Here is a 19619-nt window from a genome sequence, read left to right on the forward strand (position 1 = left end):
ATAATGTGCGCGCGCCAGGTGTTAAGAGCGCTTGTTGCTCCGCGCGCTGATGCGCTCATCCTGTTGACATTTCCGATTGCCTTCCTACAGTTGCTTAATAAAAGCGGGCTTTCCACACAAACAAACGTACAATTGTCATTAGTATGAGAAAAAAAATGGGATTTTAACTGTCGGGCTCGGGTCGGGCTCGAACATAAATATCTTTATGCCTGTCGGGCTCGGGTCGGGTTCGGTTACTGCTCTGTCGGACGCGGGCCGGGCTCGGACTGAAAAATTCGGCCCGATCCGCACTCTAGTGTGTGTGTGTATTACTCTGCAGTCCTGAGCTGCTCATCCAGTCGTCTCTAGGCTGTGTGCGTGTGTGTGTGTATTACTCTGCAGTCCTGAGCTGCTCATCCAGTCGTCTCTAGGCTGTGTGCGTGTGTGTGTGTATTACTCTGCAGTCCTGAGCTGCTCATCCAGTCGTCTCTAGGCTGTGTGCGTGTGTGTGTGTGTATTACTCTGCAGTCCTGAGCTGCTCATCCAGTCGTCTAGGCTGTGTGTGTGTGTGTGTGTGTGCGTGTGTGTGTGTGTGTGTGTGTGTGTGTGTGTATTACTCTGCAGTCCTGAGCTGCTCATCCAGTCGTCTAGGCTGTGTGTGTGTGTGTGTGTGTGTGTGTGTGTGTGTGTGTGTGTGTGTGTGTGTGTGTGTGTATTACTCTGCAGTCCTGAGCTGCTCATCCAGTCGTCTCTAGGCTGTGTGTGTGTGTGTGCGTGTGTGTGTGTATTACTCTGCAGTCCTGAGCTGCTCATCCAGTCGTCTAGGCTGTGTGTGTGTGTGTGTGTGTGTGTGTGTGTGTGTGTGTGTGTGTGTGTGTGTGTGTGTGTGTGTATTACTCTGCAGTCCTGAGCTGCTCATCCAGTCGTCTAGGCTGCTGCGCCGCTGGTCTTCAGGAGCCGCAGGAAGATATGTGATGAAAGCAGCAGATAGTTGAGCTCTCTTAGGAAGAGTGTCCAACTCCTCACTGATCTCATCCACCTACACACACACACACACACACACACACACACACACACACACACACACGTTTGTTTCACGATATTACTGAGGACATAGCATAGACTTCCATTGACTTTATATCAGGCTACTGATATTTTCTATGGCCTAAACCAACCCGTCACAGAAACATGCAAAACACAAGATTCAAATACAACATTTTTGGGGGGATTTATAAGCCTTTTTAACTAGTGAGGACCAGTGCAAAGTCTTCACTCGTCAGTTGGCATAATATTTCACAATATAAGTGAGGATATTTGGCCCTAGTATAGTTTATATATAAATATAAGTATAGTATATATAGAACCAAATATAAAAAATTTCTGGTATTACTTTCCTTGAGGGGACATTTTGTCCACAATGTAAGGAATACCTGAACCACACACACACACACACACCTGTGCGGTCCAGCGAGTGTGTTCTCCGTCCAGCTGCTGCAGGAGTTTCTCCGCTGCGCTGATGGTCTCCTGTGCTCTGCTCACCTCAGACTCCAGCTTTGCTGCTTCAGTCGTACGACACTGAAATCTGGACAACAGAGAGGAAATGACACACACACACACACACACACACACACACACTGGTGAGCAACATAGACAGCATTTAAGGCATCTAGTACATGCTCACACTGTGAACATTGCTCCAATATTAAGCCAATATTGCATGCAGCATTTTTAAAGGCAATGCCAGAATGCACCAGGCTTATTATCATTAATTAAAAATAAAAGCATAAAAAAGTATTATAGAAAAAAAAAATATATGAACTGAAATGAAAAATTTTAAACTTAAGCTTAAATTATTTCAGCTAGTTGACAAGGCAACATTTCTTGTTTCATTTGAAATAAATCAACTTAAAAAAATTAACAAAAAACTATGTATACTAGTTTTAAAAATAATAATAAAAAAGACAAAAACATAAAAATGACTAAAACTTAAAAAAAAAAAATACATTTACAATTAAATAAATAAATAAAATCTAATCCAAAATATCAACAAAACATAAATAATCTGATTAAAAGAAAAGTTGACTATTCTGTGTGCATGGAATGTTTTTAAATGCTTTCATGCGAATTCAAATATTGTGTTAGCTTAGCAGAACGCTAGTTTTGCGAGTGTATTTTGACCCGAGTCGTACTTCTCCTTCAGCTCCAGAACTTTCTCTCCCACAGAGTTCAGCTCCTTCTCCAGCCGGTTCTTGCGGTTCTCCGTCTTGCGCAGGTTTCTGGCAGGAAACAGAGAGAATGCGTCAGCAAGCAGCCCTCAGTAAAGCCCCAGCATGCTTTGCTCGTGTGTGTGTGTGTGTGTGTGTGTGTACACACTCCATCAGGCCCGCGTGCTCCGTCTCCAGCGGCTGGATCCTCTCCAGGACGTGTGAGTACTGAACGTTGGCCTTCACCCAGACGGCCAGAGGAGCGGCGGCTGCGCTCGCGCGCTTGGCGTTCTTCAACACAACAACTGAGCGTTAGATCATTGCTCGCGGTAACATTTACCAAACGCAAGTCGAGTTAGAGGGTTAGTTCACCCAAAAGCCTGCGTTCTGACGTACACCCCAGAAGCGTTGCGCTGGTACACTACGGGAACTCACTCAGAGGAACACACTGAAGAACATCAAGAGTTCAATAAAGTCGTTTGTTTTTTGCACACAACAAGTATTCTCGTCGCTTGATGAACTTAAGGTTGAGCCGCTGGACTATGTTAAACATTGTCGTTAATAACTTTCTGGGCCGGCAAGTTTCAATTACACTAGAAGCCTATGGAGGAGTGAGACCGCTCTCAGATTTAATCATTTGTGTTCAGAAGATGAAGGAAAGTCTGACGGGGAACAACATGAGGGAGAGCAATTACTAGATATGTTTCCATGCACACGTTTTTATCCGGTTTAAGTGATATCGAATGAAAAATGCCTAATGGAAACAGTAAAATTCGATTGAATTTCATGAATATCGACTCAAATGAAATACGTTCGGTCTCATCGGATTGTATCTTGATCGATATACGGCTTATGCAATAAACGCTGATGGAAACGTTATTTGCCGAATTAATAATGAATAGCATTTTGTCTAGCAAAACTTTGACAATGTTGGCTTGAATGTTGTGCGATTCAGTGCGAAAACGAATGGAAACACCTTAAAATGTCTCAAATCAATTCGATAAACCAATTTGATCGCAAAACAGCATGTGATGTCATTACCCACAGGTTCTTAATCGCTTTAAAGCCGTTGGATGGAAACACACTTTCACCAGCTTTATTCGCATGAGTTTTTTTACCGAACTTCAGATGAGTGGATTGACAAGTGGATGGAAACTCAGCTACTGACAGAGTTGACATTTCTGGGTGAACTAACCCTTTAATCTCTTTAAGAAGAGCATTCATTATGAACATGAAGTGTGTGAAAACATTTCAACCCAAATTTCATCACAAAGAAAAACCTTTTTTTTTTTAGAAAATGAAGCATAATTAATCCCAAATACTCATTAGTAATGCGCTTAGACTATTGATATGTTGTACTTTTTTCTGTAATTTTCATTTATAGTGATTAATGTTGTTTTTTCACATTAATAGTGATTCTGATTTTACATTTTTTTTAAAGTCTGCTCACCAAGACTGCATTTATTTGATCAGAGATATAGTATAATCAGTAATATTGCTAAATATTATTACAGGTTAAAAAACAGTTTTCTATGTGAATATATAGTAAAGTATAATTTATTCCTGTGATCAAATCTGAATTTTCAGCATCATTATTCCAGTCTTCAGTGTCACATGATCCTTCAGAAATCAGTGTAATATGATGATCTGATGCTCAAGGAACATTTATGATTATTATCAGTGTTGAAAACAGTTGTGCTGCTGCTTCATATTTTTGGGGAAACCGTTTATTTTGCAGGATTATTTGATGAATATAAAGCTCAAAAGAACAGCATTTATTAGAAATATAATCTTTTCTAACATTATAAATGTCTTTACTGTCATTTCTGATCAATTTAATGTGTTCTTGCTGAATAAAAGTGTTCATTTCTTTAATAAAAGTTATCTTACTGACCCCAAAAGTTTGAACAGTGGTGTAATTTAAAGCCAGAAATATTAAAATTCGAGAGCTGTTTTTTTAAAATGGGAATTATGGTGGAAAACGTGCTTAACTGTAATGGAAATAATGTAAAAAATATATTTTCTTTAAAGGTGAAGTGAGGCAAATCTCTGATCTGGTGAAGATGGGACACCAGTCATTGTTTTTGACAATATGTGTGAGATTGTAAAAAGTGTCAGTTCAGTGTGTATGTACAATGTGAGCTTGTTTCTCGAACCTTCGGGTCAAACGATGCCTTGTTTCTGTGCAGAAGCTCCTCCACACTCTGGCGGATCTCGTGCGTGATGTTGCGCGCGTCGAACGTGACGATGTCTTCCCTCACTCCTCGCTTGGCTAAGAAACTGACGTTTACAAACACTCCATTAGCTCTTCAATTAGTCAACTAATTTAATGTTTTAACCAAAAGCAAATGACCTAACGTCTCCACACGCCTATTTGCAATGAAAATGCGCTAAATTAAAATCATTAATTAGTCTCGAATGAGGCTGGATTCATTTAGCCTGAAGAGTATGAAAGGTGTAATAAGCAATATGACAGTTTAATTTCCCAGAAGGAGATAAACACCATAAATAAAGGCAGGATTCATTATGTTACAGTCATTAAAGCGTGATATAAAGCATGAATAATGACAGAGCGGCTCCCACTCACATCACGAGTGTCTCTCTCACCTCTTCATGCTGACCCAGGACGTGTCAAATATTCCCATGAGCCTCAGCACCCCCTCCAGGATGTCTCTGATGACGTCGGGTGGCATTCGCAGCGACCGGATCTCAGAGAGCGACTCTGATTTAATGTTCCCTACGGCCTGCTTTGCCTCGTCGACCAGGGGCTGAGCGCGCACACACACACACACACACACACACAGGCGCGCACACACACACACAAACAGGCGCACACACACACAGGCGCACACACACACAGACGCACACACACACAGGCGCACACACACACGCGCACACACACGCACGCGCACACACACACACACATAGGCACAAATACACACGCAAACACACGCGCGCGCACACACACACACACACACACACACACACACGCAGATATACACACACACGCACACGCACACACACACACACACAGACACCCATGCACACACACACGCGTGCACACACGCAGATATACACACACACACACCCATGCACGCACACACCCGCGCCCATGCAGACACCCACACACACACATACACACCCGCACCCATGCAGACACACACACACACACGCAGACACACACACACACACACACCCATGCAGACACACACCACACACATACACACACCCGCACCCATGCAGACACACACACACGCAGACACACACACCCATGCAGAAACACACACACACCCATGCAGATACACACACCCATGCAGACACACACACCCATGCAGACACACACACACCCGCACCCATGCAGACACACACACACACCCATGCAGAAACACACACCCATGCAGACACACACACACCCGCACCCGTGCAGACACACACACACACACACACACCCATGCAGACACACACACACACACACGCAGACACACACACACAGACACACACACAAACAGACACACACACAAAAAGCAAATATTGAATTGTATTTCTTTCACTGTTTCTCATGTTTGGAGAGTGGTAGTAGCGCGGGCGGTGTGTGTTCACCTGAACCTCTCGGAGCTCCTCGTCTATTTTCTTCTTCCTCTCTTCAGTCTTGGAGACTTCCTGTGCCATTCTCTCTTTGATCTTCTCCATCTCCGTCTTCTGGTCACTGGCGTTCTGAAACGCACCGCATGTGAAGACCCTCGAACAGCTTCACGCTGCGTGTTTATTTACACACGTGTCTCGACACACACACACACACACACACACACACACACCTGCATTGACACGGTGATCTCCTGCAGCGCTGCATCCGCCTCGGCTTGTTTGGTCTTTAATAAGTTGCTCTGCTCGGCCGCCCGCCTCTTCAACTCATCCACCAATGCCTTCGCTTCATTCAGCTTGGCCACGCCCGCCTGCAGTCACATGACAACTGTTACGACCCTGTCTTATCATTCTCTACCTGATGGTGGCAGTATATCATTCGACTGTGACGTCACTGTTAATTGGATCATTTATGGGTGTAGAGTATAAATGTTTGGACCGATTTACCCAACGGTGGAGCGCAGTTCTCCAGAGGAGTCGTTTGCTCCAATATGTTCTATTTTAGTTTGTCTATTATTTACCAACATACATTACCCAATGGGGAATATTATTTTCTCTTGCTTATTTAAATCCATAGAAATTGTGTTATATTTCTGAAACAGATCATTTTTTCCTTAAGGAGAGACACTACAGGTGAATAAAGTAACATTTTAAAATAATAGATATCACCATGAAACTTCCTCAGTTGATTACTTACACAAGCATATAAAAGAAATGTATTACAAGTTGAAATTTGTATGTTTAATTATGCAAATTAGGCATTATCTCATTAAATATGCAAAATTGTGCATATATTTTGCATAATAAATAATCTTGTATTGCAAACCGTTGGTTTGTATGTGTAATCCTCTTGATGCGGTCACATTAGCAGCCGAGCTCCTGCCGCTGCTCACCTGTAGATGCTGTTGTTTGTGGGTCAGCTCCTTGCGTTTGGAGCTGTAGATGGACTGGTACACCTGCAGGAAGCTCAGGTATTGACTAGGAGTGGCTCCGAACTCCCGACATGACTCGTGGATCGCCAGGAAGGACCGATAGAGCTCTGCGTGCACGGATGCTGAAAGACAACCAATCAGAGAGCAGTTTAAGAACCCTCCCCTTCCCTCACGTGACATTGACCCGAAAATAGTGTTTATATAAGTAATAGTGTTCATCAGAGGGGTTAAGACCCTAGGACTTTTGTCGCACAACTACGAATACACAAAGAAAAATTTATGGATTTGTGGAGTACACATAGAAAAACCTAAAAATGCTAAAACTTTACCATAAAATGATTTTATAATGTCTACATGTGAATCTGAATGCATACTGAAGAGAAACTGACAGTAGGACCCAGCGGAACAGCTCATGTGCTCCATATATATGAGCTATATATAAGCCATCTAGTGGCTAGAGCAGGCCCGGGGACAACCCATGCAAGAGGCTGCGCGCTGCGGTGTTCGAATAGCAACGCTGCAACGTAATTATTCGGCTAATACCGTTGTATCGTTGTCAACCTATTCACAAGCAAAATATAAAAGTGAATTAAAATATTTTAATATTAGCCTTTTTGTATCACTCAATACATGTCATGGCGATTCATAGACTTTGCAAATTATTATGCAATTTAATATTGATAACAAAACTCATGCTTGATCAGTGTATGCAGTAAAATGACCTTGTTTTTTTTATGCAAATTGTTGTTGCTTCTGAGCAGCAGAACTGTAAACATTAGTTCAATATGCCTCTTTGTGGAAGAGTGGGATACATTTCAAATGCTTTCTTTCTTTCTTTCTGCTTTTGCTAATTTATCAACCTATTCTTCTGGAATAGTGGAATATTTTTTGTTAACTTCTTCTGTGAATTATTATTTAACCTTTACATTATTTGTTGAACCATGGTATTAATACAAACTACACAATAGTAAGAGCTGAACTGTTGCTTCATTTATCCAATTTGGAAAAATGCCACCATGGAAAAAGTGGGCCGGTCTTGGGCCTGAATCTCCCGGGCTGAAAAGTGGCCCCACTCCGGCCCTGGGCTAGAGTCATGAAATATCAAATAAAATATATTTTATTTATTCCACAAGAACTCCCAATGTAAGATATCTAGAGCTGAATTAAAAGGGTTATGCATGAAATTGAGAGTTATTTAGAATTTAAGTTGAAAGAATGTGTGGAATGTGCTTCAATTACTATTTATTTATTATTTATTGATCAAATCTAGTAATTAAAAAGGTAAATAAAAAAAATAAAAATAAAATCTCCCAAAAAATTGCGTTAAAAAAATAGAAAAAATATGATCAAAATGAAATAAAATATATAAAAGTATAATTTTAGGGCTTCGGGTAATTTTGAAATGCGAGGGAAAGAAGTGTTACAAAGTGCGAGTCCATGTACACTCGCTTTTCTTCAACAACATACCAGATTTCTTCTTCTTCTTCTGTTTTTCCTCATTTTTCTCGTCTTCTCCTTCCATCCTTGACAGCAACATCTCTGGGATCTAAAAATTTTTTTAAAAGAGTCACATGACCAGAGCAATGGCAACTAAATGAATGAATAAATAGAGATGTGAGTGAAGTGACCTTCTTCATGCTGCTGTCGGACCAGCCCTGCATCCACTGCACTGAGCACTTCCTGTAGAGCGCGGGGTTACTCTCGCAGTTAATGGTGAAGTGCTCGTTCGTGCAGTCCATGATCAGAACCACATGGAGGTTCTGCTGGACGCCTGCACACACACACAAAACACTCGCATGCATGTACTATTAGAGAGTTTATTCATATTTTTAATGAGCTTTTATTTACTGTTATTTCAATTTTAGTTTTAGTCATTTTAATCTTTCAACTTAAACTTATTTTAGTTAATTTTATTAAATTTTAGTTTAATTTTAGTTCAGTTTTTTTAAACAAAACTATTTCTAAAACACTCTACTTAAAATCTTGCATTTGTGTGAGTGAGTGAGTGAGTGAGTGTGTGTGTGTGTGTGTGTGTGTGTGTGCTTACGCTGTGTGTGAGTGTGTGTGTTCTTGTTTATGTGATTTATGAGGACACAAATGTGTATAATGACATGTGTATTACACTGATATTACAACTTAAACTTAAATGTGGTTTATGAGGACATTCCATGAGTCCTCATAATTCAAATAGCTAAAAAAAATAAAAAAATGCAGAATGTCTCCTGTGATGGGCAGGTTTAGGGATGGCGGCTGTGTGTGTGTGTGTGTGTGTGTGTGTGTGTGTGTGTTTGTGTGTGTGTGTGCTTACGCTGGGAGAAATAGTTGAGTACCGGACCGGTAAATCCGTCCTGCGACGCCTGATCTTTCAGAGATGAGAGTAGAGGCTCCAACTCTTCAGTGGAGTACAAACCTGGAACTTCCCCTGTTACCAACATCAAATATGATTTAGTACATAGGAAAGTTTCGTATTTTGATTTTGTTAAATACACACATTTGAGAGGTTTGAACTGACCTGATGACAACAGACTATTGACCATCTCCAGGAAGGACAGATGAACAAACTGATGATCTTCTAACAACAAAACCACCTGCTGACCGTCCACAACGGCCGACTGCATGACCTACCGAGAGAGAGACACAACTCAACTCAGAACTGTTCTTATCCTGTCTGAATGTGGGTACAAATGTACAAAAGATGTTTTTTCTTGTATATGTAAATGTATTTGTTTACTGATTGCTTTATTGATTATTTGTTCATTGCTTATGTGATGGTCAATGCTTTGGAAATACTGTACAAGTCACGCCAATAAAGCTCATTTGAGAGAGAGAGAGAGAGAGAGAGAGAGAGAGAGAGAGAGCGAGAGAGAGAGAGAGAGAGAGAGAGAGAGAGAGAGAGAGAGAGAGAGAGAGAGAGAGAGAGAGAGAGAGAGAGAGAGAGAGACGCTATGTTTTATTAGCTGGCTAATGCTACTCTGAGCAATGCCTGAGCTTGTATTTTGAGCACTTCTTGCGCTGTTTTTGCCTCTTCACGATGACTCGCTTGCTTTAGTCCTCATTTGTAAGTCGCTTTGGACAAAGTTGCGTGTGCTTAATGACTAAATGTGAATGTAGCTAGCGGAGAGTCGGCGTGGACTGAGACTCACAGTTTTCAGGTCAGATTTGAAGTGTTTGAGCGAGTACGAGCGTGAGATTTTAGGAGTGAAGAGAGTCGCCCCGTGCATGTGGCTGACCACACATGTAGCCGTGCGCCGGCCGACGCCGCTACGACCCGCGAGAAGCAGCGACCCGCCCGGAGAGCTCAGGACACGGTCCACTCGAGACATGTAGTCCAGAACCTCCGGAAACAACAGGATGTCCAGCTCACGGTTATCACGACCGTACAGAACTATTCCCTGATGACACACAAAACAAGATCATGTCATCAAAAATCATATTTACATAACAATCATTTGTGTCCTTAAAGGATTATTTCACTTTCAAAAACATTTTTGCTGATAATGTACTCACCCCGATGTCATCCAAGATGTCCATGTCTTTCTTTCTTCAGTTGAAAATAAATGTAGGTTTTTGAGGAAAACATTCCAGGATTTTTCTACACAGATGAACTTCAATGGCAACCGTCTATCCCAATGTTCAGAAGAAGGATCAAATGTCCGTCTCAATGCAGCTTCAGTCTCGACACGATCCCAGTCGAGAAATAAGGGTCTTATCTAGATAAACTATTGGTAATTAAAATTAAAAAATAAAAAAAACTTTTTAACCACAATTGTTCGTCTTGTGCTGGTCTGCGACGCGCCGCATATTACGTCATCACGTTGGAAAGGTCAAGGGTCATGTCATCTATGTTATTTGTCTGTGTACTCCGGTTCAAAAAAGTAGGGAAGGGCGAAAAACTCATAGACAGTATATAAACTGGACACAGCGACCCCATAGGTTTCAACGGAGAGAAGTGAAGTCAATTAGAAGCACTCACTTCCTGATCGCCAGGCGAACTGCGCAGACTCAAACTGAGCTTGACGACGTAGATGTGACGTGAGTCTGACAGCTGTCAGTCTTCTAGTAGCTGTGCCGAGAGAAATCTGAATCATTCCCTTCCGAATCTCGCAGAGACGGAGAGCGTGAGCATTAGCTGTCCATGAGCTAGCAGCGGGAGCAACTTTATCACTCTCTATGGGCTTCTCCCTTGACTTTATCCCTCCACGTCCTCCCGATTGCTTGCGAGCTTCTCTGCCTGTCTATACGGTAATTTCTCGACTTGTGCGACAGTCACGCGGTTATGACGCAATCGTTAGCCTATTTTTACAAAAACTGCTTCTACAGGGGCCATAACGTAAGATACAAGGTAATGGAGCCTTTTATACATTTTCGTGTTTCTTTAGAAATAAACAATGGACAAACGGTGTCTTTAAACGCCTCAGATGTAAAGTTATTCGCTGTCAAAGTGACACCAAAATGAATGGGAGTCAATGGAATGCTAACAGCAGGTGGGGGTCCGCTAGCCAATGGCGGCGCCCGGGGATGCTTCAGTGTCTTCCGAAACACTGCCCCCCTGGAAAAACTCCATCTCACTTTCTCCTCCAACTTCAAAATCGTCCGACATCTTAGTTTTAATTTATTTGAAAAAAAAAAAAATGTGTGACCTTTCCAACGTGATGACGTAACGTGTGGCGCGGCGCAGACCAGCACAAGACGAATGTGGTTAAAAAGTATATACATTTTTATTTTTTTTAGAAATGGCAGATCGGTTCGCTGGATAAGACTCTTATCTCTCGACTGGGATCGTGTCGAGACTGAAGCTGCATTGAGACGGACATTTGATCCTTCTTCTGAACATTGGGATAGACGGTTGCCATTGAAGTCCATTCTGTGTAGAAAAATCCTGGAATGTTTTCCTCAAAAACCTACATTTCTTTTCAACTGAAGAAAGAAAGACATGGACATCTTGGATGGCATCGGGGTGAGTAAATTATCAGCATTTTTTTTTTTTAAGTGAACTAATCCTTTAAGATAATGCTAACACTTTACAATAAGGCTCATTAGCTAACTACCCGAGTTAACATGAACTAAGAATGAACAGCTGTATTTTTATTAACTAATATTAAGGAAGATTAATAAATACAGTAACAAATGTATTGCTCATTGTTAGTTAATACATTCACTAATGACCCTTATTGTAAAGTGTTACCAAGATAACGCACTCGAATCGTGAAGAACTGGAGGAAGTGAGTATGAATATGTGTAATAATGACCTTGTGTATGACCTCTCTGAGGTCACCGGCGTTGAGGCGGCCGAGGGGTTTGCCGTGTGGCGGGAGAGGCTGACCAGGGGAACGAGCCTCATGAGACGCGGCCCATGTTACAAAGTACGTATCTGTGGGAAAACAACACACACATGAACACAGGATCCAATCCAGGCTGCATTTACTTAAAATATGTGAATATACAGTAAAGTGTAATTTATTCCTGTGATCAAAGCTGAATTTTCAGCATCATTACTCCAGTCTTCAGTGTCACATGACCTTCAGAAATCAGTGTAATATGATGATTTGATGCTCAAGAAACATTTATGATTATTATCAGTGTTGAAAACAGTTGCGCTGCTTCATATTTTTGTGTTTTCAGAATTCTTTCATAAATAGAAAGTTCAAAAGAACAGCATTCACTTCACTTTCTATGAAGTCCAAGCTTATAATGAATTATAGCTGCATTTATACTTATTTATAAGTATTACAATTCCACAAATAAAGACTCATTAAGGCCTACACTGCATTATAAGAACAGTTTATTATTATTTTAATAATTACTTATAAGTCATGCATTCACTTTTTTCAATGTGTATAGTTCATTATAAGTGTGGACTTCATAGAAAGTGTTCCCAGAATAATTGTGTGACATTATACATTTGTCTTTCCTGTGGCTTTCGATCAATTGAATGCATCCTTGATGAGTTTGAACGGCAGTGTGAGTGTGAGTGTGTGACCTGTCATGTTGTCGAGTGTGTCCGAGCCCCAGTCGCCCCTGATGACGGAGGACAGGATGTTATCGAACACGTTCATATCTTTAGAGGACACGATCCGGTCCCTGAACAGACGCCGGGCTTCATACGCCACCGCCTCCAGGACTGAATCTACAGCGGATTTACCTGCGCACACACACACACACACACACACACACAACACATGTTTTGTTGTTCATGAATTAAGCTCATTATAACCAGTACACCCAATTCCAAACACCTTTTAGCACGTCAACGTGTGAAATAAAAGTCACTAAACAGGCTAATGGCTCTAAACACTTAGCTAGGCAACATTGTAGAGCATCATAGATGTACTTCTGACAGAAAGACTGCTCCAAAAGATAGGCATGAAACAAGATACGTCATTTTGGCCACAATTTAAGGCAGCATAAATTCACTGTGAATAGTATAAATTGATTTCAAATATTATATTTACTTCAATCCAGTATCAACAGTTACACATTTATGCATTTGGCAGTTGCTTTTATTAAAATGGACTTATTTTGCATTACATTTGATCAGTTCATGCATCCCATGGGAATCGATCCCATGATTTTAAGGTATAAAAGGCTCCCTATATAAAGGCTATTATGGCTTGAGGGGGAGTAAATCATGGGCTAACTTTTATTTTAAAGTGAACCACTCATTTAACTTAACGCGTAAATGCGAGTAACTAGCGTAAATCAAGCAAGCTAGTGTGCATAGGCCACGAAGTGTTGGCGGAATAACACATTAGTGGGCCGGAGGGAATAATATGGATTTTTTCCCCAGAAAACTTCTTGCACAAAACTAAATTCAAGCACTTTCAAGGACTTGTATCTATTATGTTTGTTTTCAAAAACTTTCCAGGGCCTTGAAATCTTTCAGATTCACAAACTTTCAAGGATTTCAAGGACCCGTGGGAACCCTGGCCTTTAGGACTGTTTTAAATCAGTCACTTCTGAGGTTTGAAACCATGAGTCCATGTCTTATTTTATGTTCTTGGAGACACTGAGTCAGTTCTGGGACGTGTTGGTGAATCAGTGAACGTGTTGAGGTCACCTGCACTCAGGTCGTAGCGCAGCAGATTCAGGACCCACTGTGTGAGCAAACACGGGGTGAACAGGTAATGACTGTGATCATCGACCGAGAATTTAGCCTTCACCTAAAACACAAACACACACCAGTCAAAACTTACACACAACAGCAGACAGAAGCGATCTCTCTTCTTTTGAAATATATTTATACTTTTGTTCTTCAAGGGCGCATTAAATTGATCAAAAGTGACAGTAGAGACGTGTATGAAGTTACAAAAGATTATATTTCAAATAAATGGTTATTTTAGGACTTTCTATTCATCAAAGAATCCTGAAAACTAAAATGTATCAGTTTCCACAGAAATATAGAGAAGCACAACTGGTTACAACACTGATAATAATCTGAAATGTTCCTTGAGCAGCGAATGAATGAAAGAAGCATTTATATATCGCTTCATGTTCACTACGGTACACCCAAAGCGCTTCACAATCATATCAGGAGATCTCTCCTCAAAAATCATCATATTATACTGATTTCTGAAGGATCATGTGACACTGAAGACTGGAGGAATGATGCTGAAAATTCAGCTTTGATCACAGAAATAAATTACACTTTACTACATATTCACATAGAAAGCAGTTATTCTAAATAATAATAATATTTCACATTTTTTACTGTATTTTTGATCAAATAAATGCAGCCTTGGTGAGCAGAAGAGATTTCTGACCCAATCACATCTGACCTGCTCGTAGACTTGCACCAATGAGCCGGCGAGCTGGTGGATCTTCCCTGCAGAGCTCCAGGTTGGATCATTACCCAGAGTCCTCTGCAGCACAGGTTTCAGGTATGCGCTATAGATGGTCTGCAGCTGCTCTCTGTCTGGATAACTACAGGAGAGATGGATTAGTGTGTGTGTGTGTGTGTGTGTGTGTGTGTGTGTGTGTGTGTGTGTGTGTGTGTGTGTGTGTGTGTGTGTGTGTGTGTGTGTGTGTGCCTTCTTAAACATTTTTTGGGACAAATTTGTACCCAAAAGTGTGATATAGCTCACAAAACTTCCTCATAAATGCAGAAACTCCTCTGTTAGGGTGAGGTTACAATACTTATAACTAGCTAGCTTAAAAATAATGGAACTCTATGCAATGTCCCCATTTTATGAAAGCTTATTTAAAAATAAAAAAGGAAATTGCAATTTCGAGAGAAAAAAAGTGAGAATTGTGAGATAAAACGTCACAATTACCTCTTGTATGTTTCTATTCCATGGCGGAAACAACAACAACAAAGAGTTGCAAGATGTAAATTCAGAATTCCAAGGATAAGAAAATTTCAACATTTCTAAGATCTCTAACTCGCAATTGTGAGAGAAAAAAAAGTCTGAATTGTGATGGAAATTGTGGTGGAAAAAAAAGTTCATACCATTGAGATCTAAGTGCACATGTGTAAGTGTGTGTGTATCAGTACTCACTCAATGGTGCAGATGCGCACGATCGAGGTGAAGCGTGACGTGAGCGGGTGCCGCCCCACAGCGCCACCTGCTGACATTGAAGCCACAATCTGAATGTTCTCCAGCCCGACCCACTCCAGGTTCTCATCATAGAAGCCCTGATATGTCAAAACCTGTAGGGAAAAAAAATACTGTGAAACACTGATTTGGTGCAAGAAACCTTGATTTGCACTAAAACAAAAGAAAAGTGTAGCATGCGACCTGCTGCAGAAAGGCAATGAGGTTGCTGGTGCCCCACTTGTCGGGTTTGGGCAGGTTGATGTCTTTGAGGTAGAGCACTAGCCTCTCACAGTCTTTGGGGCGGTACACGCGCCCCGTGTTGGAGCTGATGATCAAACACATGTGCGAGAGCTTCTGCAGGACGTGACGGGAGGACGTCTGAGCGCTGCAGTGCACAACAGACACCTGTGTGGAGCGAAGCTGAGCGAAAGCACAGCGCAGGAGCATCCTGACACACACACACACACACACACACACACACACACACACACACACAGAGAGCATCGTATGAATCAATGTCATTTTGTGCATGTGTATTTGTATAAGCAGGGTTCTTTTATGCCAAAAATCATGAGGATATTAAGATCATGTTCCATGAAGATATTTAGTAAATGTCCTACCGTAAATATATAAAACATGTATATTGTGAGTAGATGCAGCACAATCGTGAACATAAATGCACAACTTTTACGGAGATTATCTCAATGTTTACATTTTTTTACTCCCTCAGATTTCAGATTTTTTTAATTTTCAAATATTGTCCTATCCTAACAAACCACACATCAATGGAAAGCTTATTTATTCAGCTTTCATGTGATGTATAAATCTCAATTTCAAAAAATTGACCCATGTGACTGGTTTTGTGGTCCAGGGTCACATATAATCAAAATGAGAATCTAATCTAATTAAAATGTGATGAAAACATGTAAATGTGAATGTGTGTCATACCCTTTCCCGCATCCCTCCGGCCCCACCAGCAGGAACGGCTGCCTGTGATTGGACGAGAGCCACGGGGTGAAGAGGTCGAGTCCGCGCTGCATGTCAGGTGTGTGTATGACGGGGAGATTGTGTGGGTTACTGAGGTCTTCCTCACACACACCTTCCCCTCGCTGCAGCTCATACGCACACAGACGGCCGGACGCGGGGTCGTAGTACGTGTCCAGAGGCTTACGGGGGTCAGGAGGGCTTTCTCTGGCCCAGCTCAGAACCTAAACACAGTCAGAACCGACACAAAACCGCCTGATTATTTCTACTGGGCAGAGAGAGGACGGAAAATGACCATGAAAACTAAATTATGACTCTTTATGGTGCAAGAAACCTTGACTGACTTTAAGAGTGGACAATATAAAATGTAGATTTTGACCCCTGATCGAATCCCATCAAAGTTTCACTGCTGCTTCTTTAAAACTCAAGTTTTAAATTACGACTGGCGTAAATCTAAGGGAGACGGCTCCTAAATTTAATGACAGGCGATAAGGCTGAGCAGGCATGAAATTACATTTCCCATAAAGCAGGGCGGCTCTGACCTCCTTGGCGAACTCCTGGTGGCATTTGAGCGCGAGGTTTCCTCCCAAACCACGGATGAGTCCAACGACAAACTGTCCTCTCTCTCGCACGCCTCTCAGATGAGACAAACCGTTCAGCACCGTCCCGACCAGACTGGTGTCCACCACAAAATCACTCTGCAGAGAGACAGATGGAGATGTTTATGATGCCGTGAACATTAACGGGTTAAGGCGAGACACGGCAGGAAAAAACATCGGGGGTTTTTTCACTGGTCAATTTTGAGATTTTGGGATATTAGTCTTCAATAACATGTCTTCTTTCAGACTTGTGGTGAAAAAAAGTCCAAAATACACATTTATGTCTTTATTTTACTAACTTTGTCTGTTTGCGTCTGTAGATGTCTCCGAAATTCAACAAAAGTTGGCGTTATAAATCAACATCTCTGTCTGCTCCTGTCATCACACACACCGTTAGAAAGCTCTCTCTCTCCTGTACAATGCTGTCGGATCCAAATATGGTAATTTCCTGTTTATCAGCAACCAATCGTGAAAGTACAATGGTGCATTTAAATCTAAACGCGAAATCTCATTGGCTGATGTCAATTTGTGACAACGTGATTCGTTCAGATGCATCACGTGACGCGCTCTGTCGTTTAGATGTGTGTTTTTGACTGTTTTTCTGCTCAGTTGAAGGCCATAAATGCTGTTTAGAAGTTTTGATGTGATTTAGGAGGTTTGTATTGCTGTTGCTAATGATTTGATAAGATATTGTGTCTGTAAATAGTTGTTTCCACAAAAAAAGTAGAGATGTTCCGATTCCGATACTAGTATCGGAAATGCTGCCGATACCAATAAAAATGCTGGCATCGGTATCGGCGAGTACTTGTACCCATGTACCGATCCGATACCATTTTCATAAACAATAACATTACCTAGTAGTTGTTGTTGCACGCTAGCTTTGCTTAACGCTGCAAATCGGAGATCAAGTCTTCTTCGCTGCTCTAAACAGTGGTTGCCCGCGGCAACACAGGGAGTTGTGCTGTGTCGCCACAAGCAACCACCGTTTAAAGCAGCGAAGAAGAAATAAAAATGCACGCGCTAGCAGTATGTCCGCTGTTTGGCAATATAACCGACAAAATTATCGAGCCACTGTCAGTCGTCAAAAACGTTGGATTTTGCCACTTAATTGAACATTTGGAGCCCCGGTACAGTTTGCTGGTCACAAATACATCTCTGAAACAGCGCTCCCTAAGCTATTCGAGACAGTGCGTGAACACAGTTCATGTAAACTAAAAGATGTGCAAACAATCAGCTTTACTATCGACATCTGGAGCTGCGACGCGACCCCGCTGTCTTTACTGAGTTTGACAAGCACACTGGGTGGGGCACAGTGGCGCCGTCATCTTTAAGTTTTAAAGAGATTATTTTCTTAAATTATTCATATATAAAAAAAAATATTCCTAGATTTATTTGTTGTACTGTTTTTTATACAGTTGAGTTATATTGTAAAATTAAAATACCTTTTTCAGTTTACAGTATTAGATTTGTGGCTGCATTTGAAGTTATTTTTAACTTAAAAATAAATAATATACTACTGTGAAATGTATGTCAGATAATAAAAAATATTCTAGTTCACTGTGTGTAGTTGTTCATGTTTTATTAAGGGATAAGTCTGAAGCACACCATACAATAATTATATAAATTCATACAGGGCTAGTATGAATTGCAGCTGTATAGATACACACCCAGGTATCGGATCAGTACTCGGTATCGGACGATACCCTGAGTCCAGGTATCGGAATCGGTATCGGGAAGGGAAAAAGGGTATCGAAACATCTCTAAAAAAAAGTATGAATTTTTACATTACAAATCTTTAAATGCCGTTTTCTCAAAATGAGTTTTTTGTCATTCTCCAGTATAAACATCTCAGCCGATGTACACCAAACTCTCCAGTTATACACTTAACAGTATTCTGAAGATATGTTCAGAGGGATTTGTTAATAAATCATTCCTGGCCTGATTTATGTGACATTTTAATAAAAAAAATCGATTATGGCGAAAATCTATTTTTTAAGGCTATATTTAGATTTCCTAGGTAATGAAAGCATATATCCTGAAATCCCTCTGAACATCTTATTTCATCTTGTGTGTAATCAAAATGAAAAAATAATTTTGCATCTGACTTTATCATATGTTCAGATCTATCTACCGAAAATATATGCAAAATTGCGCATATTTAATGAGATAATGCCTACTTTGCATAATTAAACATACAAATTTCAAAAACGTTGTATTTTTTTATATACTTGCGTATGTAATCAACTGAGGAAGTTTCAAGGTGATATCTATTATTTAAAAATGTTACCCTATTCACCTGTAGTGTCTCGCCTTAAAGGAGTGTGTGTGTGTGTGTGTGTGTGTGTGTGTGTGTGTGTGTGTGTGTGTGTGTGTGTGTGTGTGTGTGTGTGTGTGTGTGTGTGTGTGTGTGTGTGTGTGTATGTATGTGTGTGTGTATGTGTATGTGTATGTATGTGTGTGTGTGTGTGTGTGTGTGTGTGTGTGTGTGTGTGTGTGTGTGTGTGTGTCGGGACCTGTTTGAGAACCCATTCCAGAGCTCTGTGGAAATAATCATTGAGCCAGTTCTCCAGATTCATCCTGTTGTCTTCTTCCTCCCTCTTCAGCCATGACTTCACGAGAGAGCCGACGTCAGTGTCTTCATCACTGGAACACACATAAAATGTAATGGAATAAAACTGTGAAAACTGCAATGATATTTAAATGGACATTTAAACAGATTGACTGCTTTTTGGGGACGGTACATGA

General features: G+C 41.0%; 1 protein-coding gene across 1 annotated transcript in view; it reads right to left on the minus strand.

The window, feature by feature from the left end:
• Positions 1-19619, minus strand: part of dync2h1 (dynein cytoplasmic 2 heavy chain 1) — a 148915-nt gene that overhangs the window by 69565 nt on the left and 59731 nt on the right. The window contains exons 41-63 of the mRNA XM_079610239.1: positions 19388-19517; positions 16818-16973; positions 16240-16499; positions 15493-15739; positions 15253-15404; positions 14533-14677; positions 13815-13917; positions 12738-12899; positions 12007-12128; positions 9901-10149; positions 9270-9378; positions 9066-9179; positions 8386-8528; positions 8225-8303; positions 6719-6879; positions 5999-6136; positions 5784-5897; positions 4791-4951; positions 4340-4463; positions 2353-2474; positions 2169-2255; positions 1435-1561; positions 877-1018 (exon numbers count right to left, since the gene is read on the minus strand). Coding sequence (XP_079466365.1) covers positions 877-1018; positions 1435-1561; positions 2169-2255; positions 2353-2474; positions 4340-4463; positions 4791-4951; positions 5784-5897; positions 5999-6136; positions 6719-6879; positions 8225-8303; positions 8386-8528; positions 9066-9179; positions 9270-9378; positions 9901-10149; positions 12007-12128; positions 12738-12899; positions 13815-13917; positions 14533-14677; positions 15253-15404; positions 15493-15739; positions 16240-16499; positions 16818-16973; positions 19388-19517 — 3347 coding nt within the window. The remainder of the gene's footprint in view (positions 1-876; positions 1019-1434; positions 1562-2168; positions 2256-2352; positions 2475-4339; positions 4464-4790; positions 4952-5783; positions 5898-5998; positions 6137-6718; positions 6880-8224; positions 8304-8385; positions 8529-9065; positions 9180-9269; positions 9379-9900; positions 10150-12006; positions 12129-12737; positions 12900-13814; positions 13918-14532; positions 14678-15252; positions 15405-15492; positions 15740-16239; positions 16500-16817; positions 16974-19387; positions 19518-19619) is intronic.

The sequence above is a fragment of the Phoxinus phoxinus genome, assembly GCF_949152265.1.
Source record: "Phoxinus phoxinus genome assembly, chromosome: 4".
Lineage (NCBI taxonomy): Eukaryota > Metazoa > Chordata > Actinopteri > Cypriniformes > Leuciscidae > Phoxinus > Phoxinus phoxinus.